This window comes from Aedes albopictus, chromosome 3 (assembly GCF_035046485.1).
Source record: "Aedes albopictus strain Foshan chromosome 3, AalbF5, whole genome shotgun sequence".
In the NCBI taxonomy this organism is placed as follows: Eukaryota; Metazoa; Arthropoda; class Insecta; order Diptera; family Culicidae; genus Aedes; species Aedes albopictus.
In genome coordinates, this window is record NC_085138.1 from 430,095,408 (window position 1) to 430,120,376 (window position 24,969).

At 37.0% G+C, this 24,969-nt stretch overlaps 1 protein-coding gene across 5 annotated transcripts; it reads left to right on the forward strand.

Moving 5' to 3' along the window:
* Positions 1-57: 57 nt before the first annotated feature.
* LOC109621460 (zinc finger protein 184) lies at positions 58-24,945 on the forward strand. 5 transcript variants are annotated; one of them, XM_020075486.3, is made up of 5 exons: positions 58-195; positions 14,205-14,324; positions 14,391-15,193; positions 15,249-15,374; positions 15,432-15,973. In XM_020075486.3, the coding sequence occupies exons 2-5, from the start codon at positions 14,205-14,207 to the stop codon at positions 15,625-15,627; spliced, it is 1,245 nt and encodes a 414-aa protein (XP_019931045.3). In that variant the 5' UTR covers positions 58-195; the 3' UTR covers positions 15,628-15,973. The 5 variants fall into 5 exon arrangements, with proteins under 5 accessions (XP_019931045.3, XP_062712468.1, XP_062712469.1 ...); XM_062856484.1 differs by having other exon boundaries at positions 71-195; positions 14,148-14,324; XM_062856485.1 differs by having other exon boundaries at positions 74-195; positions 14,164-14,324.
* The last annotated feature ends 24 nt before the right edge of the window (positions 24,946-24,969 follow it).

The following is a 24,969-nucleotide window of genomic DNA, read 5'->3' on the forward strand; positions in this document are numbered from 1 at the left end:
ATCTATTTTTATAGCATACGCTTCTATGTCAATCGGACGAATGGAACGTCATAATCGAACCATAAAAGTTTCCTGTTTTGATTTTGATTGTGACTTGGAGCCGCAGCAGTGTTGATTTCCGCAATAAATTTACGATAAATCTGTCGCAAAATCCGCTGGAAGAAGTAATAAATCTGCCCCTCGATCATCTGCAAGGTAAGCTCATAATTCAATATAAACATAACTTCGAGCACAAGGGATTTATTCACAATAAATCTTTGTGGATCTGTGATCGTTCTTCACAACTTCTATGTTATTAAACCGTACCGTGCTAAGATGCCACTTTGGCATAGCGATAAGAAGCCCGAATAAAAAGATACAATGCATGGTATTGTCAATATTATAGTACTTATTATAGCCTCGTTTCGTAATCAAGAAAAATCGCACGAGAAATAATTTAATTTCTTCTGAGCATCATAAACAGTCCTCATTTGTGCTTACATACAGTGTATCAAACAATTGTCCGTACAGCAATTTTTATGGCCAAAATAATTTTTCAATCAAATGTTCGTAACTTTTTTGTACGTCAATAAAAAACGCTGAAATTTTGATCAATCATGAATCATATGTTGTTGTTGTTGTTGTTGTTGTTGTTTATTTAACTTATAATTTTGAAAGAGGGAAAAGCCCCTTTGAGTGATTTCCTTGCATTTCGAAATCGTTCTCAAAGAGGCATAAAACCTCTTTATCTTTTCAAAAAAAAAAAAAAAAAAACAAATTACAAAAACAAAACTTAATACTAAAGGCTCATCCGGAATCGATCCATATCATAGCCGACAACATCCAAGGGACCACCATATGTATGAAAATCAGGATTCAAATGCTTGAATGGCACCAGCGTAGCCTAGGCAAGAGGTTTCTGAAAATAAAAATAAAAAAGAGAAGAAAAAGAACGAGTATCAAATTTGACAAGACATATTTTAAAAGTATTTTTAGAATGGGAAGACATTTTATGGCCAAAATATCTCGAACAGAGACTGGAATTTCGTTACTCAGGAAAGTCATTCTATCCATGAATTTTTGTCTCGGTAAGATATAATTGGGACATTTAAAAACAATATGATCTATATCTTCATAAGATTTATTACATTCACAGAGATTAGAATCACTCATTTTCATACGATACAAATAATTATTACAAATATATTGATTTGACATTAATCTTGAAATAGTACAAATGAAATTTCGTCCAACATCTAAGTTTTTAAACCAAGGATGACCTTTAATTCTCGGACAAATGGAATAACAATATCGTCCCTGTTGACTTTCATTCCAAGATATTTGCCAATTGCTCAATGAATTTTTCTTCAATTTGGAGAAATATTCGTAGGAAAAAATATCACGATTATAAACTATTCCGCAAAAAACACCCAATTTCGCCAAATAATCAGCTTGTTCATTGCCAAAAATATTACAATGAGCTGGAACCCAAACTAATTTTATCAAATATCCTTGAGAAGGTAATTCAAGTAATAGCCCTTTTATTGTCAAAATAATATGATTTGTTTTTGAATGAAAGGTAATTGAATTCAAAGCCTGGAGACAACTTAAGCTATCAGAACATACCAAGTATATGTTAGGAGCACAATTTTTTATCAAATTACATTCAAAATGTATGGCCAATAATTCAGCTGTGTAAATAGAACAAGGTGATTCTAATTTATAATAATGGGCCAAACTATTATTATATACTCCAAACCCTGCTACATTATCAGCCACGGAACCATCTGTATAAAAAATATTATCATATTCAATCCCAACTAATTTTTGTTTAAATAACAAATTGGCGAAACGAGAATAAGCCTGATGAGGAATAAATTTCAACTCTGCAAGTAATGAGAGGTCAAAATTAGGCCAATATGAATGCACACACATGCTATATTCATAAAAACCGGGTGAAGAATTTTTAATTATATTTTCTGTGGAACAGTCAATATAAGAACATAAAATTCTGCTAGAGGGATTGATTTCAAAGAGTGATTTTAATATATCTACTAGTGGATGGTTAATTGATAAACAATGTATCAAAAATTTGCAGTTTAATTCATGAAAACGATTTTTGAGTGGAACAACACCTGCTAAAACTTCTACAGATTTAGTGTGAGTAGAATTCATTAATTTCAAACAAATTCTCAAACATCGAAACTGAATTTTTTCAAGTTTGGAAAAATGTGTTTAAACAGCACTTCCAAAAGTAAAACAATCATATTCCATAACAGAACGAATAGTTGTTTTATAAAGTGTTATCATATCAATGGGATGAGCTCCCCACCAGGTTCCAGTAATTATTCGAAGAAAATTAATTCTTTTTGAGCAATTTTTTTGAATATATTGAATATGTTTATTCCACTTCAATTTCGAATCAAACCATATGCCAAGATATTTATAATCAAAAACTTGTTCAATTAGGTTATTACCCAAATATAAATCAATGCCTACCGGAGTATGTTTACGAGAAAATATTATAAATTTGGTTTTCTGTGCAGAAAACGTGAACCCATTATTATGCGCCCATGAGTTTAAATTACACAAGTTTACAAAATAAAACGAAAGTCGTGAACTTCTGTCAACGACCAAAGTTTTTGAAGCATAATTTAGTGCTGATTTCGAAACCGACCTTCAAAAATTTTTAAGTAGAACAGTTTTTGAGTTTTAGCTCAATATCGAGTTTTGCAACTTTTCAAAATATGTAATTTAGTAAAATTCAAATATATTGCGTTTTGATTAACCAATTTTAAATCTTTTTCCATTTGCATCAGATTGATGAAATTCAAGATATTGGCGAGTTTTAGGGATGATCTTTTTAAATTTTAGCAAAATTTCTAAAATTTTTTGAAGAAATGTATTTTTTCCAATAAGAAAAACCCAACTCAAAAATTCTTTCTCGACGTTTATTTGACATATCACATGTAGGCGAGTTACAGTAAAAATTTCAGCTCAATCGGAGCATTGATTACGGAGAACGAGATGTTTGAAGTGAGCGACTTTGCTTAAAAATAGAACAAAAATCGATTTCAAATCATCAACCTTGTATGGAAAGTCGAAAAAATTTCCGCTCTACTGTAATTTTTTTCCTTCGCGTTTTCGAACTCAGGGCATGATTCTACACCAAAAACGATCATCAGCTTACCGAGTTCAAAAATGCTGTAAACTAGTGTTATCTAAAGAAATCTGCATGAAATGACGAATAATTTCTCTATTTTTGCCACTAATAGATATAACATTATCATCAGCAAACTGAATCAAATAACATCCATTTGGATTTTTTTTTTTTAAAGGGACTCAAACAGGAACCCTGAGGAAGTCCAAAATAACTATAACAAATCAATTTTGGAGATTCATTATGGAAAAAGTGCATAATTTTGAAAGAAAACAAATTGCACAGGAAATTTGAAAAAATATAAGGAATTTTACAATCATTCATTTTTTTCAAATAATAAATCTATCAAAACAGAATCATATGCACCAGAAACATCAAGGAATGTAGAAACAACATCTTGTTTCTTATTGAGCGATAGCTCAATATGTGAAGTTAAAAGGGCAACACAATCCCGTGTACACTCAGAAATAAAAGTATGCACAGAATTACTATTATTTATGCATTTTGTATCCGCATCTCTCTCACTCTCTTTCTGTTTTCATGCTATCTGCCGTTTAGCCTGGGTTGAAGAGAAGTGTTTCGTCAACCCAGGCGAAGCACCAGATAGCATGAAAACAGAAAGAGAGTGAGAGAGATGCGGATACAAAATGCATAAGTAATAGTAATTCCGTGTATACTTTTATTTCTGAGTGTACCACGACCTTTTCTGAAACCATATTGGGATGATGAAAAAATGTTATTTTTTCAGCCCATAGTTCAAGGCGATTTAAAATCATTCTTTCCATTAGTTTCCTCAGACATGATAATAAACTAATAGGTCTTCTACTGTCAACTGATGAAGGGTTTTTATCAGGTTTCAGAATACTTATTACTTTAATGGAACGCCATTCGGAAGGCAAAGTATTCTGAAATAGAAATGAATTATACAAAGAAAGTAAATACATCTTTCCTTCAAGTGGCAAATTTTTCAATACAATAAATTTTATGTTGTCAATACCTGGAGCAGTATTCTTGGTAATAGAAAGGGCCAAATCCATTTCCTCATAGCAAAGGTCTGGGAAATAATTGTAACATTGATGTTTTTTAAATGTTATTGGGGTAGGAACAAAATCAGGACAAATTTTAGAACCAAACTTTTCAATCCAATCTTCTGAATACCCCAATACAGATGATGGCGGATTTCTATAATTTCTCAAATTTCGAGCAACGGACCACAATTTAGTTAATGATGCCTGTGAATCAAGATTTTCAACAATTTTTTTCCAATAATTTCGTTTTTTGAATTTACAAACTCGAGTAAACTGAGCTTCAGTTTTACAATATAAAACATAATGATCTCTACATCCAGAATGTCTAATTTTTTTGAAAGCATCTGATTTGTTTTTTAAGGCAATGGAGCATGATCCCACCAAAACGAAGGATTTTTTCTTTTGGAAAAATTAGAAGTATTTTTTTTCGTTTGAGATTTATACAAACATTGAATCAATATTTTTGAAAAGTAATTATAATTTTGAATGGGGGAAAGCGAGTCATCAGAACCAATTAGAGCTAAAGAAATTAAATCAGAAAATTTAACCCAGTCAACATTTTTTGTTAAATCGGGAACAAAAGGTTCTTGAGTAAATTTATCACTAATATGATTCTCAATGGATATTATAATAGGTAAATGATCACTACCGTTTGGATCATTTGTAATTCTCCAAAACGATTTCAAGGCTAAATTATTTGAACAAATGGATAAATCTATACACGAATGACGTGCAGGAGGAACAACAACCCTAGTGAAAGACCCATCATTGAGAACATTAAAATTTAATTCATCAATTAAATCCAAGATTAATGATCCTCTGCCATCAGTAAAATCACTACCCCAAGCTAAATTATGAGCATTCAAATCACCAAGAATATAAAAAGGTGAAGGAACGTTATTCAAAAGTGCTTTTAATTCTGGCAATGTAAACCTTGCTTGGGGCGGAATGTATATACAAACAATTGAAAATTCCAAACCATTATAGAAATAATAATATATTCAATTTGAGAATCAAATGAAAAATCTAAATATTTAAATTCAATGTTTTCACGAATACCGATCATTACACCTCCAAATGAAACATTCCGATCCTTTCGAATTATATTGACCATCAAACGCAAAGCTAAATTGCGCAGGTGGCGCTTTTCTAAAACAGTAAATTACCAACCCTAGACTGAATTACTAATGCTACAAATGGAAGAAAAGTGAAATTATTGCAGAATCTCCTAACTTTCATGCAATGTATTGGCCAGAAATATGTTATTTTTGCTTCAAAAGTTGAAAATTTTGCGTTACTTAACCTCACATTTGATCGCCAATTGAAAGATGGAATTCGAAAATGTTTAGTATCCACTAGCCACGTTTCATTTAAACAGAAAATATCAATGTCATAATTTGTTATCAATGCTTTAAGTCTGTCGATTTTTGGAATAATACTTCGACAGTTCCATTGAAGAATATTCAAATCTCTATTTTTGAATTCCGCCATTTTTAACAAAACAAAGAACTAATGAGGGGTCCAAAAGAGTTTAACTTTTCAAGAATAGTAGCCAAAAACGGTAACATTTTTTTGATTAATTTCTTCCAAAAATCATTTAATCCCAAAAATTCTACTAAATCCTCCAAAATATTTAAAATGGAATTACTATCATTAATATTACCATTGTTTTGAGATGTGTCATTAGTGTTCTGATTATTTTTGTTTTCAGAAAAAGTAAAACTATCTTTCTGAAAACCAGGAATGTTTCGAGGTGGGATTTTCATAGGAGGAAAATTTACATCATATGATGTTGATGGCTGAGGATTTGAACTACCGTCATGAGTGTTAGATTTTTTACTATTTCTTTTTCTTTTTATAGGTGATTTATAAACAAAAATGTTATTATCCCCATTTGAATCCTGAGAATCAACATCATGAGATAATGGTGCAAAAATGTTATCAGAAGTTATGTTGTCAGTGGATTTAACAATTTGAGAATATGAAAATTTATTTTTATTTTTTATTTTTAAATTGAATTGTTTTTGATGATCAATGTATACTGAACATTCTTTCAAAAGATTATGTTTTTTACCACAATGAATACAGACATCAGAATGTTTATTGCATTCTGATGAAGAGTGCATTCCACCACATTTGGAACATTTTGATTTATTGGAACAAAATTGCGATGTGTGTCCAAAAAGAAGACAACGATCGCAGTGCATAATTTTTGGATAGAAAAGCCTAACATCAAATTCAACATTATCAACAACAACATAATCAGGAAGCACAGTTCCTTCAAATGTTATTTTGATACAGTTTGAATGTGAATATGAGGATTCCTTATCAGTGAAAATTAGTTTAGATAAGCGAACGCAATCTAAAATTTTCACTGGAGAAATGGCTTTATTTTTGAATACTCCAGAACCACGATTTAAAATTTTATCGCATTCCAGAGATTCGTCATAAATTATTCCGTTAATTTCACACGAGTCGCACGGAGCATAAACTCGATATGAGTTGAAAAACAACTTGGACTCTAGCAATGCATTGGCATCGTCACGTGATCCAAAAACAATCCTCAATTTGTCAAGTGAAATCTTTTTGATCTCCTTGACAGATTTGTATATTTTGTAAACTTCAGAAGCAATCAAAAGAACATTTATAGGCTTCCAAATATGTTGACGGATATGTTTTCACACGAAAGGGTTTAACTTTGGAAGTAGTTTCATCAGAAACAACAGGAGCTACTTCCCCGTCAGTCTCCATGACGGAAAAATGACGGGGATTGCTTTAAATTATCAATACCAAAGTACACTACACTACTAAACTAAATAATAAAAAGAAAAGTAATACTTAACAAACACGAATAAACTTCAGTAACACGAACAATGAAACTTGAACTTCAAATTGTGGAAACGGCCAAAGCAAACATGAATCATATGTTAAAGCTCCATTGGGGGCTGTCCATTAATTACGTAAGGGTTTATAGGGGGAGGGGGGGTTTGAGAAATCTTACGCGCCATACAAAAATTTTTGGGTTCTCATACAAAAAATCTTACAAGGGGGGAGGGGGTGTCGGAAAACCGCAAAAAATCCCTTACGTAATTAATGGACAGCTCCTTGATAAAATTTTGAGCGAGATCGAATAAGTTTTCTAAAAGTTATAGAACTTTTAGTAAAACATCTAAGATTTTTGAACACATTTTTAAAACATTATATTTTAAAATGTACTCGATTATCAATTTTTTTTTGTGTTACAGCTGATAGCTAAGGCTTTCATATGCAGCTACTTTAGAGGTTTTATATTCACTACAAAAAATATGAAAAATGTGCTTATGCAGTTGACGATATTTGAAAATTTACCATATTTTGCACATGTAATCTGCCAAACGTTTTACACCAATAGAAGTGCATTGACTGAATGAAAAATACATAGGGTCTACTATTTATATGTAGTTTATTAGGTCCTGTATAAAAATATTACATTAAGAGAGTTTAAAAACGTTGAAAAAGTTTCCTTGACCCGATAAAAAGTGTAAACTAACTGGTTATCGTTTTCAATAAAAATTACAATTACAATTGAAAACACTTGGCACTTTTATTGATCAAAATATGATAAATTTCCAAATGACACTCTGAACATATACAGATTTTTGATATTTTTTGTAGTGAATATAAAACCTCAATCGAAGCTGCATATGAAAGACTTAGGTATAAGCTGTATCACAAAAAAAATGAAAAGTTTTCATCGAGTACATTTTGAGATATAATGTTTTAAAAATGTGTTCAAAAATCTTAGAAGTTTTACTAAAAGTTCTATAAGTTTCAGAAAACTTATTCGATCTCGCTCAAAATTTTACCAATGGAGCTTTGATATATGGTTCATGATTGATCAAAATTTCAGAGCATTTGATTGATGCATGAAAAAGTGTTGATCATTTGAATGAAAAATTATTTTGGCCAAAAAATTGCTGTACGGACAAATGTTTGATACACTGTAGGTAGGTACCTATAATAATTTTACGATCGAACACTTGAAATTGAACACTCAAACTACAGTAGACGTTCGCTCGGTGCAAACGCTTTAACTGCAATGCTTTTTAACTGCAAGTCCGCTAAGTGCAATAATTTTGCAGTTATCGCACCGCTATCCGTCAAAATCAAATGTCAACAGCGATGCGATGTTTTTCGCATGCACTTTTGTTGCAGTGCGATGTTTTCTGAATGCACATTAGCTGCATTCTGCAGCGACTGACAGTTTTTTGACGTCTGTCAGCTGTTGCAGTTATCGAATTTCATTCGGTAAGTGAAACGTAAACATGTTGCAGTTATCGAACGTCTACTGTAGTTGAAAAGCCTTCATAACACTAATGATAACGATAAATATATATAATAATATATAATATTATTCCATATAATAATATGGATATAGTTTTTAATAATACATTTAATAAGTTTATAGTAATTGATGGTAGTTCAAAGCGAAACAATAAGTAAAGAGCATTCAATAATTAAAAGCGTCAGAAAATTTGCTGGATGCATGGCTGCATCGCTCTTTCGCAGAGTGGTGCTGCTACAGAAAAAAGCAGCCAAATCATCCAGGAATTTATGTGGGTATCCTTCCGGAAGTTCCGCCAGGAGATGTTACTGAAGTGAATTAAACGATTTCTCTATTTGTTCCTTCTGAAATTCTTCCTTGATTTTCTTCTCGGATTCCTCCAGGAATTCATCAGAGATTCTTCAGAACTTTCATTCAGGGATTCTTTTATAAGCTCCGTCAGTGGTTTCTAATGGAGCTCGTTCAGAAATTGCTCCAAAAAGTTTTTCAATGATTCAAATGATTCCTCCAGGAATTTCATCAGGAATTCCTTCAAGGATTTGTTCAGGATTTTTTTTTTCTAGTAATTCCTGAAGATATTTGCTCTGGAATTCTTTGAGGAATTTCTCTTGAAATTCCCTGGAAGATTTCCTCTGGAATTCCTGGAGGGATTTCTTCAGGAACTCTTTAGTGATTCTTTAGGAATCAGAAGAATTGTTTGTTGGATTTTCCCGGAATTCCTGGAAATTTATTCATAAACTCGATCATGGATTCCTGCATAAATGTTCAGGAACTCTTTCATGAATTTCTTTTCAAATTCCTCCAGGGGATTCTTCATGACCTTCTTTTCCTGGAATGCCTTGAGAGATTTCTCCAGAAGCTCCTTCGGAGATTCTTTTAGTGATTATCCAGGAGTTATTTCTGGGATTCTTCTAGAAATTACTGGGTTTTTCAGCATTGTTTAGGGTTCTCTTCTTGCAGGTTTTCTCCAGGAACTCCTTCAGGGATTTCACAAGAATTTCTTCAAAGGTTTCTCCAAGATTTTTTAAAAATCTTAGTTCAGCTAGTTCTTCCGGGATTTCTTCAAAGGTCAAGTTCCTTCAGGGATTCCTTTCATAGCTTCTTCAGAGGGTTTCTGCTGAAGTTCATTCAGAAATTCCTCCAGAAAACTCTAGGAACTCCGTCAGGGATTCATTCAGAAAGTTTTACAAGGATTTCTCGAGGAATTTCTACAGCAATTCATCTAGGAATATATTCAGGGATGCATACGAAAATTGCTTAAGACATTCCTTTAGAAGTTTCGTCAGAGATTTCTCCTGGAGCTCATTCAAGGATTCCTGTAGAAGCTTCTTTAGAAACTGCTCCAAGATTATTTTTTTCTTTAATTCCTCCAGGAATTCATTGATACTCATCCAATAATCTTGGATTTTAAAAGATTATTTTCAGGGATTCCTCTGCTCTAAGAATTTTAACAGGGATTATTCCGAGAATATTTTAAGGATTTTTTCATAGATTTCCAAGAACCACTTCAGTTTTTTTTAGGAATTCTAACAGCGATTCCTCTAAGAATTTCTTCAGGGATTCCTGTAGCAGTTCCTTCAGGGATTCCTCCAGCTATTTATTCAGAGATTTCTCCTAAAATTCATTGAAGAATTGCTCTTGAAGTTCCTTGAGAAATCTTCAGGGATTTCTCCTAGTATTCTATGTAGGATTTTCTTAGAATTCCTAGAAGGATTTCTTCTTAAACTCCAGGAACTCCTTCAGTGTTTTTTGCCGGGATAATTTCAGGAATATGGCAGAAACTCCTTCAGGAATTACTTCACCAATTTTTCCTGGAATTCCTTGAGAGATTTGTCCTGCAATTCTTGGAGAGATTTCATCAGGAACTTCTCCAGGTTTTTTTTTGGTTATATTTGCGGTTTAGGGGAAGATGATATAGATCGATGGGATTAGAATTGAACCTTATGACAACTAAGTTGCCGGGTCTTTAATTGGCTCGGTATCTTAGTTGGTAAAGCACTTGTCTAGCGAATAAGGGTCGTGAGTTCAAATCTCACCTGAGCTGTGGATTTTTTCCCAATTTTAACCAATAATTTACCCATCTGTACATATGTACGTTGAGTTATTTGAAATTCAAAATTGACCACACAGATTGGTATTACCGAAAATTTGCACTTTGAGTGAGTCATACCACAGTTTCTTTATTACAGTTTATAGCTGTAATGATATCGCATAACGGTCTTCAAAGCGCTGCTAGTTTGTGGATTTGTCAGCATTACAAATTGTACTGTATAGTAGCAGCTGTTTTGTTAGTGGGGACTCCTATTCGATTTGTTCAAGTTTTCACATCTTCCGGGAAATCTTCCGGAGTTGGAATAGAGTGCAGTAAAGGTAGCTCCAGTGACAAATGAATGATTTCTGAAAACCGAGTTTGGTAGCTGTATGGTGCTTGTTTTGCAGCCGTTTATTAGCTTATGGTTTATATTTGACTTGCTTCCCTTATTCAGCGTTGACTGCTTCAATTCGATTGTTACACAACAGAAAGCAAATGACTGAAGCTTATAGAGCTGAAAATGTTAGTTGGGGTCCCTTTAGAAATTCCTGCAGCTTCTACGGGGTTTGCTGTGAGATCTACTTCAAGATTTTTTCAGGTGAACATAGAAACAAACGCCGACACATACGGAACAATCTTTCGAACTACATATACATATGAACAGAATTTTCTGCACACCGTTGCACATCTTCGTCTTCCGTAAATTGCGTTGATTTTGAATTTTCCGGAGCATGTGCCACCATAGACTTAATACTTGGTGCCACTATTGGACGTTTACTCTCTGTATGAACAAGGTCGGTGTAAAGAGGTATAAAGTATTAAGCCTGGAACACATAGCGTCCGTTCCGTCGAGGTTTGCGTTTTTTTGACAGTTTTCTTATTATTATTAATTGAATTGTAAAACATGACTCATAGAAGAATTTGAGAAGCAAGCTTTGTCCCAGTTGAAAGAAGAAGAGCAGGTTTTGAGGAATTCATTTTTAACCGTCAATATATTCCGTACTACCGAAAATTTGCCTCTTCTACTACTAATTAGACAGAGTGTCTACTACCTGGAAGAACCTAAAAAACCGGAAATCCTCAGAGAATTTTGTTTAACAGGAAAACCTTGGAATATTTAGGGATTATTTTGAGTACTCAGGGAAATTTTACTCCGATAAAAAATGAAACTTTTGAGTACTTAGGGAAATTTTACTCCGATAAAAAATAAAACTTTACGTAGGATGAATAAAAAGTAGTGAACTTTAGTAGTTGTAGATCTTCTCAGAAGAAGAGTCGACAGATTACTGAATTGTTGGTATGAATAAAGCTCATTCTTTCCAACATGAGCTTTTACTACATGTTTGCAATAAGAACAAATCGTTAAAACAATTATTATTCTCATAATGCTGCAGACCGGTAGCATGTGGTTACGTGAAGACGTTAAATATTCCTTTGAATGATTATTCGCAAAGCAACTTCAATCAAGAAGGAGTCTATTTATATTCGTGCCTCACAAGGAGGGCTTATAAACCTAGCAGACACTTCCGACAAACCGACGATTCCAATATGGTGCTGCAAATTTTACTTGGACGTGGACGCGGTTGTCCCTGGAAGTTATAACCATGCATATAGAATACAAAGATTTTTCCAGAAATTCCGTCAGGGTTTCTTTCTGGAACTTCTTCAGAAATATCTTCTAAAATGTCTTCCAGGATTCTTACAAAATTCCTTCTGTATTTTTCACGCCATTTTTCTTGGTATTCCTTTTTGAATTTTTCCTGAATACTTCCGGATTCCTTTCAGCCTTTTTTTTTTCAGGAATCTTGAATTTCGACGGATTTTTCCTGGAATTTTTCCCGGGGGTGTACTACAGAATTTCAGAATTTCCGCTCGTGAGACTTTTCCCGGAGCTCGTCCTGCGTTGTGCTCAATGAAATTTTCGTAGGATTTCTACCAGAATTTACCCTCAATTAGAATTACTCTCGTGATTCATCTTGGAGATTTTCCGCGATTCTTTACGGTGTTCCTCTTGAGACTCCAACAGGAGATCTTCACAAAATTTCTCTCGGAGTTGCTACATGAGTTGTTCCTGCGATTCCTACTAGAGTTCCTCCGAGGATTCCTCCCGAGATTTCTTATAAACCTTCCTCCCGAGTTTTTCCTATTATATCTTCATGAAATTTCTGTGAATATTTTCCTAGCGTTCCTTCCTCGTTTGCTACAGGGGATATTTTTTAAACAGAAATTTTTCACCGATAAAAAATAAAACATTGGTTCGTATAAATAAAAAGCAGTGAATTTTATAACTTCAATGATGAACTTGAAATGAAGTCCACAAAGTTTACTACATAGTGGGTATGATTATTTTTTTTTAGATTATATAATGTTAGTGTATCCTTCTAGAAAATTGGCTACAGGAATTTTTACAAAAATTCCGTCAAGGTTTCCTCCTGGAGTTTCTTTGGAAATATCTCTTGAAATTCCTTCCAGGATTTCTTACAAGATTCTTCCGTTTTTTTTTTCATTTGTCTTGGTACTCTTTTTTGAATTCCTTCCGGAGATCCTTTCCGATTCCTACCAGCACTTTCCCAAGATTCATACATTTATAATTCCTTGAGAATCTTCCATGATTCCGGAATTCAGGTCGATTTCTTCTGGAATTTTTACTTGGATCACACAAAATTTCTCTTGAGGTTTTCCCAGCATTGCTCCCAGAGTTCCGGTGAGTTTCTACCAGGATCCATCCCGAGATTTCCACAAGAGTTTCGCTCAGGATATACCGCAGATGCTGTCGCGGAATTGCTGTTACAGTTTCTCTCGGGATTCCTCTTGAGATTTTTTTTACAGATTTTACAGATCTCTTTCCGGAAATTGTTCCGAGATTATGAATACCAAGATGAATACTTCTTTAGGGATTTATATTATAGGTACTCCCAGAGCCTTTGCAGTGATTTTCCCACGAGTTTTCCTCAGAATGTCTCCTAGGATAATTTTAAGAAACTCTCGGAGAAATATTCGAAGGAATCCAAGTAAAATCTTGCGAAAAGGTTTAACAGGAACTTCGAAAAAACCTGAGGAAAAATGAGACATCTCGAAAAACGTTCTAAGAGTAATCCCGAGTGGCAATATTACGGAAGGAAGGAACTCTGAGTTAGTTGCTCATCTAATCCCATTCGAAGGAGATTTGGATTGTAAAAAGAAGCAAAACCATGTGCGACCATAGACTAATTGCGACTGTGGAATCGAGTTGGGTTCTACGCCTACTGGCGACGGAGAAAGTCGCCCGTCTAGCGAATTGAGAGTCGTGAGTTCGACTCTCACCGGAGCACAAGGATTCCTTTTCGCAATTTAAATTTCAATGTGTCCATCGAACAAATGTTCCTGGTGTGCACATGGATGTCAAAGTATTTTCAACAGTGTTATTTTCACATGGCATGGTCAGCCCAAAGCAAAATCAAGAAATTGCCATTTTTTTATCAAATCTCTGTTTTTTATAACAAAAAAAAATCACTAAATAAAAAAAGTTTCTGTATAAAAAAATAGAACCGTTCAAACCAAGCATACAATTGTGCTATCGCTACAATACTTAAACTTAAAAAACGGTTCAATTGAAAAATGCAATTAAATTGCGTTTACAATTAGTTCTCTACATTCAAAGGTTCGTTTTATGATACAATCTCTGTTCCCGCAATACCTCAGATGGACCTGGAACCACAGCTATGTCGTTTATGTCTGATTCCGGTGGACCCAGATACAGTTGTTATACTCAATCAAGCCGTAGACTTGATCGATTCGATCCTTCAGATTACGACCGTTGATGTGAGTATATTTTTTTTATTAGGTTTAAGAATACATTCTGTACAATAATATTTGCCCCATGTTCAGGTGATAGTAGACTCATCGCGCCAGGTGTTCATCTGCGACCAGTGCCAGAATTCGCTTGACGTGTCCATACAGTTCCGCACTATGTGTTTGCAAAATGATGCGACATTTAGAAAAATGTATGCCAAACAATCGTTGCCGTTGGATGGCACGAGAGACGAATTCGATCATTTTGAAGCAGAATTTATTCCTTGTAAGGTTGAAGACACCTGTCAAAACAATGAACCTCTCAACAACTTTGAACCAGAAGTTAGCTTATCGGGTGATAATTTCCAGAATGATGGTCAGCAATCTTCCTCGGAGGAAGAAGATTTAAAAAATGCGTTTGATACATTTGAGTCGATGTTTGAATTAAAAGAAGGCAGAAAATCACCGCCTGTAAAAGAGAAAAAGAAAAGATATCGGAGAAAACCTAAAACCGATTCATCTATTGAGCATACAGACGGACAGCATAGCGAGAAACCATCTTCAAATGAAGAAACTAAAAAACGCAGAAAACGCATTAGACCATACAAACCTAGTAGCAGCTCTGAACCACGTGTGAAGGTCCAATGTCAGATCTGTGGAGGTTTCTTCAGTCGTGAGCATCTATCCAAGCATCTCCTAACACACAATCCTGACAGTCGACCCATGTATGCATGTGAGCTGTGTCCGAAAAAATATCCTCATAAGAAAAATTTGAAAGAACACGTAGAAATCGTTCATGAGAATACGAAGGAGCATGTTTGCCCCGTATGCGGAAAGGGTTTTGCGCGAAAGAAAAGAATGGATGCTCACTGCAAAGCTATTCATACGGAAGTTAAAAGGTACTTGGTTGAAGTTTAAAATTAGGAGAAAATAATTACCGACTGAATGTTTTAGATATGCGTGCAGCGCTTGTGATGAAAAGTTCCCCACTTCAGGCTATCGTAACTATCATTATAAAGTTCACCACACAAACCTTCGGCCGTACTCGTGTCAATACTGTCACATGACATTTAAAAGAAGGTGAGTTCCCTTTATTCCCGCCTACGGGTGATGCAACCTGTATTACATTTCTTTCAGTAACGATCTGACACTTCACACCCGGACCCACACGGGCGAGAAACCGTTCAAGTGTGATCTGTGCGACAAGAGGTTTGCCAAGAGCTACAATGTTGTGATTCACAAAAAATCGCACAAAAATGCAGAATTGAGGCGAATAGCTGCTGAGCAGAAAGCGGAAAGTGCTGGGCCGAATTTGAGCTTGGGACTTTTGTGAGTGTTCAGTGCTTTAGGTTTTTAAGATATTATTTATTACGGGTCACCAAGTTTATGTTTCAAGTTCGGTGTCTTCGTTCTCGTATGGTGATTGACTATTAGGCATGGAGTTGAGTGTGATTGTAGCACACCTGGCAAAATTCACATTTGAATGTATTGTCAGTATGTATTCAAAAAGTTTTCTATAACAGTGATTGTCTATGGGGTAACGATAATCCAGTAAAAACGTGATTAAATTATGTAGTTCGTATTTACTTTAGTTTAAACCACGTTTTCACCGTTTCGGCAGGTATCGATGGTTTGTTTGGAGATGGTTGACTATAAAATATTTGATACATAAATAAGCAGTTCTATTTGCGCATTATTTCGAAAGAAAGTCCAACAGTAGTTATATGAACACTGTCTAACAACCTGTATAATGCTACAAACACCTCGGCTGGGTGAACGCGCTATAACGAATCAGATGTTCGCCATCCACCTGGTGTTGCAGAAATGCCTTGAATACAACGTGCCCATACATCACACGTTCGTCGATTTTAAATCGGCGTATGCTACAATCGATCGAGACCAGCTATGGCAAATTGTGGACGAATACGGATTCACGGATAAACTGATACGATTGATCAAGGCGACGATGAATCGAGTGATGAGTGTATTTCGAGTATCAGGGACACTCTCGAGTACATGATGGCAATAGACTCCAGGTAAAAATCATCGCCACCTTGAATTTGCATCAACGGTGATGAAATCCGTCGGTTGAAGAATTCATGTACTTGGGCTCACTTGTAACCTCCGACAACGACACCAGCAGAGAAATTCAGAGACGCATTGTGGCGGGAAATCGAGCTTACTTTGGACTACGATCGAACAAAGTTCGCCGTCACACGAAGTTAACCATCTACAAAACGCTGATTAGACCGGTAGTTCTCTATGGGCACGAAGCATGGACTCTACGTGCAGAGGACCAACGCGCCCTTGGAGTTTTCGAATGGAAGGTGTTGCGTACCGTCTACGGCGGAGTGCAAATGGAAGACGGGAATTGGAGAAGGCGAATGAACCACGAACTGCATCAGCTGCTGAAAGAACCAACCATCGCCCACGCCGCGAAACTCGGGAAGCTCGGGTCACGCCGTAAGAATGTCGGATAGCAACTCGACTAAAATGGTTCTCGAGAGGCATCGGACCGGTACAAAAAGACGTGACGCGCAGCAAGCTAGGTGGGTCGATCAAGTGGAGGATGATTTACGAACCATTCGCAGAGTGTGAAACTGGAGACGCACAGCAATGGACCGAGTAGAATGGAGACGACTCCTATGCACAGCAGAAGTCATTCAAGCCTTAGTCCGACCGGTAGGGTAAGGTCGTAGAAATGGCCTGTGCCGGCATGGACAATCGATTTTAGGGAGAAGCAGTAGCAGCGGTGAACTATTTACAGAATCGTCTTTCAACCAGGACAGTTGAAGGAACTCGATGGATTGGACAGAAGCCTAATCTTGGACACGTGCGCCCCATCGGTGTCGACGTTTACTGTCACATCCCAAGGGAGACTCGGGACAAAATTGGATGAGAAAGCAATCAAGTTGAAGTTCGTCGGATACAATGAAGTATCGAAGACCTACCGTTTACTCGATGCGAATACATACCGGGTAAATTACAATCAGTCGTGATGTCAAGTTTCTTTATGTCGATTAAACTCCTCCTCTCCTCTTCTTGGCGTAACGTCCTCACTGGGACAAAGCCTGCTTCTCAGCTTAGTGTTCTATGAGCACTTCCACAGTTATTAACTGAGAGCTTCCTCTGCCAATGACCATTTTGCATGTGTATATCGTGTGGCAGGCACGAACATACTCTATGCCAGGGTTCCTGATTTCCACTTTTCATCTTCTTCCACATTCGAAGACAGTCAGCAGCGAACGGTTGTCGCTTTAGTTCGTGTGTATGCTTGTCAGCGACGACGGTAAACTCCGGCGAACGGTGGGAAGCCACACTTGGAAATTACTCATTCGTCCACATTCGCATCGCAAGCGAATGCGATTCGTGAGTGATGCGATTGATATTGTGCATACGAATTTTTGATGTTTTCGAAATATTTTCTTTGCTAATTTAGCATTTCAGCAACAATACAGTAAAAATGTATGCATTATATGCAGAAATTCTCTTCTATTTATGATAATAGCCGCTTCGATCGCTCACCAGCATTCTTCACCATTCGCCATTCATTCATTCGCTTGCGATCCAAACTGCGACGAATGGCAACGAATATTCATGTCAAGCAGCTGGCTCATCGCTTCCCACCAGTGTGATGGGGTTGCGTGTTTGATCACGACGATCCGTTTGCTGCATCTTTCTCGATTCGCTTCAGCAAAGAGGAGTGAATATGAATGGAGTGAGGCGAATATACCGATCCTTGCTCTATGCCCAAGGAAGTCAAGGAAATTTGCTTTACGAAAAGATCCTGGACCGACCGGGAATCGAAACCGTCACCCTCAGCATGGTCATGCTGAATACCCGTGCGTTTACCGCCTCGGCTATATGGGCTATACACTCCCGTTCAAAAGTTTGGGGTCACCCCCTCAAAAACATGTCATTTTTTTAGGCCCATATCTCCGCCAATTTGCGTCCGATTTCAAAACCCTAGGTTTCATTCAAAAGATAATAAGTCAAAGAAACTTTGAACATGATTTAAAAAAAAACTTTTTCAAAAAATTTTGTATGTAAACTTAACCCAAAGTTGCCAAATTTTATAAAAAATGAATATAAACTTACGGCAGTGTCGCTGGAAGTTGGGTCGACCAAATTTTAAGATGAGAGCGGTAATATGACCCAATTTCTATTAGCTTTCAACTGCTTTTTACAGAACTTAGCTAAAAAATCTAGAAAAAAAGTTATTAAGTAAATTAATCCTTGATGTCATCGACCAAAAGTTTGGGGTCACCCCTCAATATGATGTATCGGCCAAAAGTTTGGGGTCATTTTCGTAAAACATGGAAAAGTGATTTGGTGATATCTTCGTCATCTATAGTTCAATTTTAATTATTTTTGGCTCATTTCAAAGATAATTAACTAAATTTACGTTTGATGTCTTCAACTTAAAGTATTTAACGATTTTTGTATATAAAAATGTTATGTAAAGTTAGCACATTTTACCACGCTTCAAAAAATAAGGCAACTTTACGTTAAGTTTTAGTATGTAAATTTCAACAAATATGTGTGGTTCAATGTCTGTGCAGTAAGTATCATTCATTTTGTTTAAAATAAGCCAAGAAGAATTAAAATTGAATGAAAGATGACAAAGATATCAACAAATCACTTTTCCATGTTTTACGATAGTGACCCCAAACTTTTGACCGATACATCATATTGATGGGTGACCCCAAACTTTTGGTCGATGACATCAAGGATTAATTTACTTAATAACTTTTTTTCCAGATTTTTTAGCTAAGTTCTGTAAAAAGCAGTTGAAAGCTAATAGAAAATGGGTCATATTACCACTCTCATCTTAAAATTTGGTCGACCCAACTTCCAGCGACACTGCCGTAAGTTTATATTCATTTTTTATAAAATTTGGCAACTTTGAGTTAAGTTTACATACAAAATTTTTTGAAAAAGTTTCTTTTAAATCATGTTTAAAGTTTCTTTGACTTATTATCTTTTGAATGAAACCTAGGGTTTTGAAATCGGACGCAAATTGGCGGAGATATGGGCCTAAAAAAATGACATGTTTTTGAGGGGGTGACCCCAAACTTTTGAACGGGAGTGTATGTCGATTAAGAATGGGTGACAAAACGTCGAAAGACAAAACGTCGAATGCCAAAACGTCGAATGCCAAAACGTCGAATGCCAAAACGTCGAAAGGACAAAACGTCGAAGGGACAAAACGTCGAAAGGACAAAACGTCGAAAACTGTGTAAGTGTTCGCAGTTCAGTTTGGATTTTTTTTAGATTTTGTGGGTTGGCGATACAGTAGATCCACAAATGTGCCAGGATGATGAACTGGGATACACGAACATTGTCTCGTTATCTCGGGACACTGCCCGAGCGCTGAAGGTCAGTGACTCATTTTGCACTCTGATGTTTCAGACCAGAATTGAATCCACTAGCTGAGTGAAGATTATTATGAGGATACTTAGCATTGTTTTTGTTAGTACCATATCCTGTGAATATAGGACGAATTGCGGCGAAGGACAGCTATTTAAGGCACAAATTTGATTCTGAATGAGGAAGGCATTCCCTCATACGCTGGAATGAAAAATAGCGGCAAGTCGTTCCGTAAACCAAACCAGACGCCCTTGAAGGAACAATGCGCCCCATAATCCCTATCGCCACCCTAAAAGTGCTAGCCGACGATAGCTATAGGCCACCATCGTAGCCACGCTGAAGAAAGTTGTGACGTGATGCTGAAAAATTGGAGAAGGTGCCACTGACAGTGTGCCACTCGCTGTGTTGCATTTGAACGCTTTCAATTTGCGTTGAAGTTCAAATACGACACACTGCGATCAAACATATTTGAACATTGTTCAGTTCAAAATTTAGAACGTGCAGAATGCCAACATGGTACCCTGGTACCTGGTAAACTGAAATGGTCATGTTTCTGCCATTTTTCACCAATTCTAGCTAGCAATCTTGGGCTGATTCGAATCACAAAACCCACTCTCTACCGAGAGGGGGAACCGGTTCGATCACCGTGGATTGCGGAAAATCCGGATTTTGGTGCAGAATCTTAATGCCGGATGCCACAATGTCCCACTTCATGCGCAACAACGCATGTATGCAGATGCGTCACAAAGTACTAAATAGAGCAGGACCATGGTCAGGACGGACATAGGATTTGATGGCACATCCAAGCTCAGTTCATTTTTGGCTCGCGTTCAGTTCAAATACAACACTGGATGTCAGTAGAAGAGACACCGAAAAAGTAAGGAATGGTCCATTCCAAATGAATAAAGACAGTGTTAATATTCCCTACCCGCGAAGAACTGGTCAAGACACATGCCGACCTAGTGTTGTTTCAGGGAGTCTCAGGTGGGCTCCCATGTAAACTAGTTGGCTGGTACAAGTGAAAGAATGAGTTTCCCTAAAAAGAATAAAAAAATCACTATTTGCTCATTTTCGACGTTTTGTCCTTTTGACGTTCTGTCCCTTTCGACGTTTTGGCATTCGACCTTTTGGCATTCGACGTTTTGGCATTCGACGTTTTGTCCCTAAGCCGTCGATTAAACCTGAAACCCGATTTGAAGCACAGCAAACAAATGGTTAAGTAGTTGTTGTAATGGTTAAGTCACGTTAAGTAGTTGTTCCTTTGATAAGCTATCGTGCGGACAAGTCTGGTGTCGTTTGCACGGATGATGATGACTGAAATAAAATGATATGGCAGAATGCGATGATGGAAGAGCTAGACGCAATGAAAGGACACAATAGGTACTTGGGATCTGGTTGGTTTACCCGCTGGAAGGGGTCCAATTGATTGCAAATGGGTCTGCAAGGTCAAGCGAGATGCGACTAGAAAGATTACTTTGTTCAAAACACGCTTGCTAACCAACGGATTTAGTCAGCACGTAGAAGCTGATTATGATGAAGTTTTCACCCCTAAAGTTCGGCAGACACCGGTCAGGATCCTGATGTCAGTACCCAGTAGCAGTAAAGCGAGGAATGATACTGAAGCAATATGATGTGAAGACAGCGTTCCTCCACGGCAACCTTAAGGACGATCACTTTGAAATCTAAATTGAGCGCTACGAAGCTGGGAATTTCTTCATCTACCAGAAGAAATACATTACAGAAGTGGTAAACTCGTCTGGACTAGGAGAAGTAAAAGTATCGGCCATTCCATTTGATATTGGATACTGTAAACAAGATGCAAAAGAAGAATTACTTCCTGACAGCCATCATTGTCAAAAGCTTCACCAGCTTTTAGGCAGGTACTCTAAATTTCGGTAAATACCAGACCGGATATCTCTGCCTCCGTGTCAATCTGAAGTCGAAAAATCAACAAAGTGACTGGAATAAGCTGAAAAGAAACATTCGGTACCTAAAGGGAACAATAGATCTGAAACTACGCCTCTGCAACCGGAAGGATCAAACAGGACTTTGCGGCTACGCGGATGCAGACTGGGCAGAATGTAGAAGAAACCGTAAATACGAAATGCCGATTATAGCGTTATATCGTTAAGGACAAACGTCTTGAAATCCCGGTTCAACAGTGCATCAAAACTTCAGACGCACAAATTTCAAGAAGCAAGCTTCAAACAACAATGAATTTTATTATTCTGTTCTTGCTCACTTGTAATTAGCTTAAAATAAGAAGCTCAGGTGCGCTGGTTTTGTTTACGGAGAGATTTGTGCCCTCAAAATCGTGAGTAGGTGCCAAAGTCGGCCATTGTGGCGGCCATATTGGGATTCCAACAAGTCTGTCCTTAAACTTATCTATTCCTTTCTGGAGAATACTATCCTGCTGGTCGAGTTACAATAGATACAACATTACAACAATTAGGAACAACATTAGGAAATTTGATCGGAAAAAACCTCCCTAACAGAGCTTGCTGACGTTTATTCACCTTTCTCTTTCAAACATGCAGGGATGGCATGCTCCTCAGTGTGAGTGCAAGTGTGCGCGGCTTTAAATATGAAAATGAGCTGCACTGTGCACATATTCAGTGCGAAATGCCATCCCTGCAAACATGCAGGCGGAATAGGATTTGTTGTCATCAGGAAAGGTTTCCCGATGAAAACAAATCCTATCCCGTCTGCATGCTTGAAAGAGAGAGGTGAATAAACGTCAGCAAGCTCTATAAACCTACACCATACACGGACCGTAATGTAGATTGTTCAACAATACCTCATACTGTTCGAATTGTATCTTGTATCCCGAATGGGTGGCTAAGCAGTATGGTTATCGTTTATGCGGGCTATCATGACGAAGAGAACAAACCTGCCGATTATATTTACCCATCGTCACCCTATTTCGAACCAACTTTTTATAGCATCTACTTTTGCAGTCGATAGGCCTTTTCATGTGACAGATCCGTGCATGCATTTGTTTACAAAGCTTGAACAACAACTGCTAACAAGAACGTGTCATCTTCATAGAAGAACTGTCAAACGCCCGAACAATCAGCTGATTTAAGACGTCAAATGAAAAGGCCCATTGACAGACTGAATAAATGTCATTCACCATAAATAAAAGATTTGTTTTGTTTTGCCTCTGGTGCAGATCGTTCGTGCAGAAAGTGTCGATTAAAAATATTTAAAGTCGAGGAAAATTGTATATTCTTCTTGATAAAATTCTACAATATAGTGATCATCTGAAGGTGAGATTCAGCAGAAACATACTTTTAGGGATTTATTACACTTTGGTGCCCTTGCTTTGGATTTTTTTTTGTATCTTTTCCAAGACTTGGCTTTTGAGTGAATTACACATTAGAGTGATCTAAACATGCATTATGGTGGCTGAAATGAAAGCTAAGATGATTAGAAAGTACATTAGGCTGGTAGCCGAACCCCTGAATTTGATAATAATTAATTATTGAGATGGGTGTTGGGGAAATTTGAAGCAAGGTCATCAGCATACATCGTTGGCAGCGGGGAAGTGCCACCACCAAAATAAATCAACCGATGAAAGTGAAATGAAACTTCAGTCTTGTAAAGTATATCAAACTAGTATTTATTGGAACAGAGTGTTAACAGAGTGCTACTGGTCTCTTCTAGCGAGGGTTTCACGTGTATCGTCATTTTTGTAGATGTAAATGTTCAAAAAGCCATTGATACAATCTCTGCTCCCGTAATAATTCAGATGGATCCGGAACCACACCTATGTCGTTTATGTCTGATCCCGGTAGAACCCGATGCAGTTGTTATTCTCAATCAAGCTGTAGACTTGATCGATTCAATCCATCAGCTTACCACCGTTGATGTAAGTACACTTGGCATTTGCTTTTCAGAATTTCTACCAAAGAGATCATTTTGCTTACATTCAGGTGATCGTAGACTTGTCGCGTCAGGTGTTCATTTGCGATCAGTGTCACAATACGCTGGATGTGTCCATAAGGTTTCGTACGATGTGTCTGCAAAACGATGCGATATTTCGAAAAATGTATGCCAGACATGCGTTGCCTTCGGATGGTGCGAGTAACGAATACGACAATCTCGAAGCAGAATTCATTCCTTGCAAAGTTGAGATCACAACTCAAAATGATCATAATCTTGATTCGGAGATCGGCGCTTGGGGTAATAGCTTCAATGATTATGATCAGCATTATTCTACACAAGAAGAGGGCACTGAAGTTAATATAGATTTACAAGTCGATAATCAAGATCAAGAAAAACAACCACCAGTTAAAAAAGTAAGAAAGAGAAGTCCTCGCAAGAAACGTAAAACCGAGTCAAATGCCGATCATCAGGACGCAAAACATGATGAACCGCCATCAAACAAGGACGAAGAAACCGGTAGCCCACCCAAAAAGGTCAAAGGACCCAGCAAGCCGCGTATTTATGTGAAGGTCCAATGTCAAGTCTGTGGAGGGTTCTTCAACCGTGAACATTTGGCGCAGCATCAACTGGTTCACATGGATCCCAGTGAACGACCGAAGTTTACCTGTAAGCACTGCCCGAAGCAGTATACCTATAAGAAAGATCTGAAAGCGCACATGGAAATCGTGCACGAAGGCACGGCAGACTATTCCTGCAAAGAGTGTGGAAAAACATATGCCCGGAAAGAACCGTTGACGAAACATTACATTGCCGTTCATACTGACGTGAGAAAGTAAGTGAAGTTTTCTATCCTGATTTCTGGAAGGGCTTGTTTTCCACTAGAGCTCTCAAGATTTCGTTGGGAAACCTACTTGATTGTGGCATGTTATGCTGTTCGCTAATATTAACTCTTGTTCCAGATATGAGTGTACAGTTTGTGGCAAAAAGTTTGCCCATGGGACCGATCGCAATTACCATTACAAAATACAGCACACTGATCTACGGCCGTATTCATGCCAGTACTGTGAGATGACTTTCAAAAGAGGGTGAGCTATATTTATTTTGATGTTCTAAGCTATTCAAGCCAATTTACAATTCATTTTTCAGTTATGATCTAACGTTACACACCAGGACCCATACAGGGGAAAAGCCGTTCAAGTGTGATCTGTGCGGCAAAACGTTTGCCAAAAGCTACAACGTGGTAATTCATAAAAAATCCCACCAAAACGACGAACTGCGACGAGCAGCTGCTGAGCAGAAGGCGGTAGAAACAATGCAAAGTTTTGCAGGTGCTATGAATTGATTTACGGTTTCTGGTGTACGTATAATTTGTTTGTGGGTATTATTTATATAAGAGATGTTTTTCATTCCGATGACA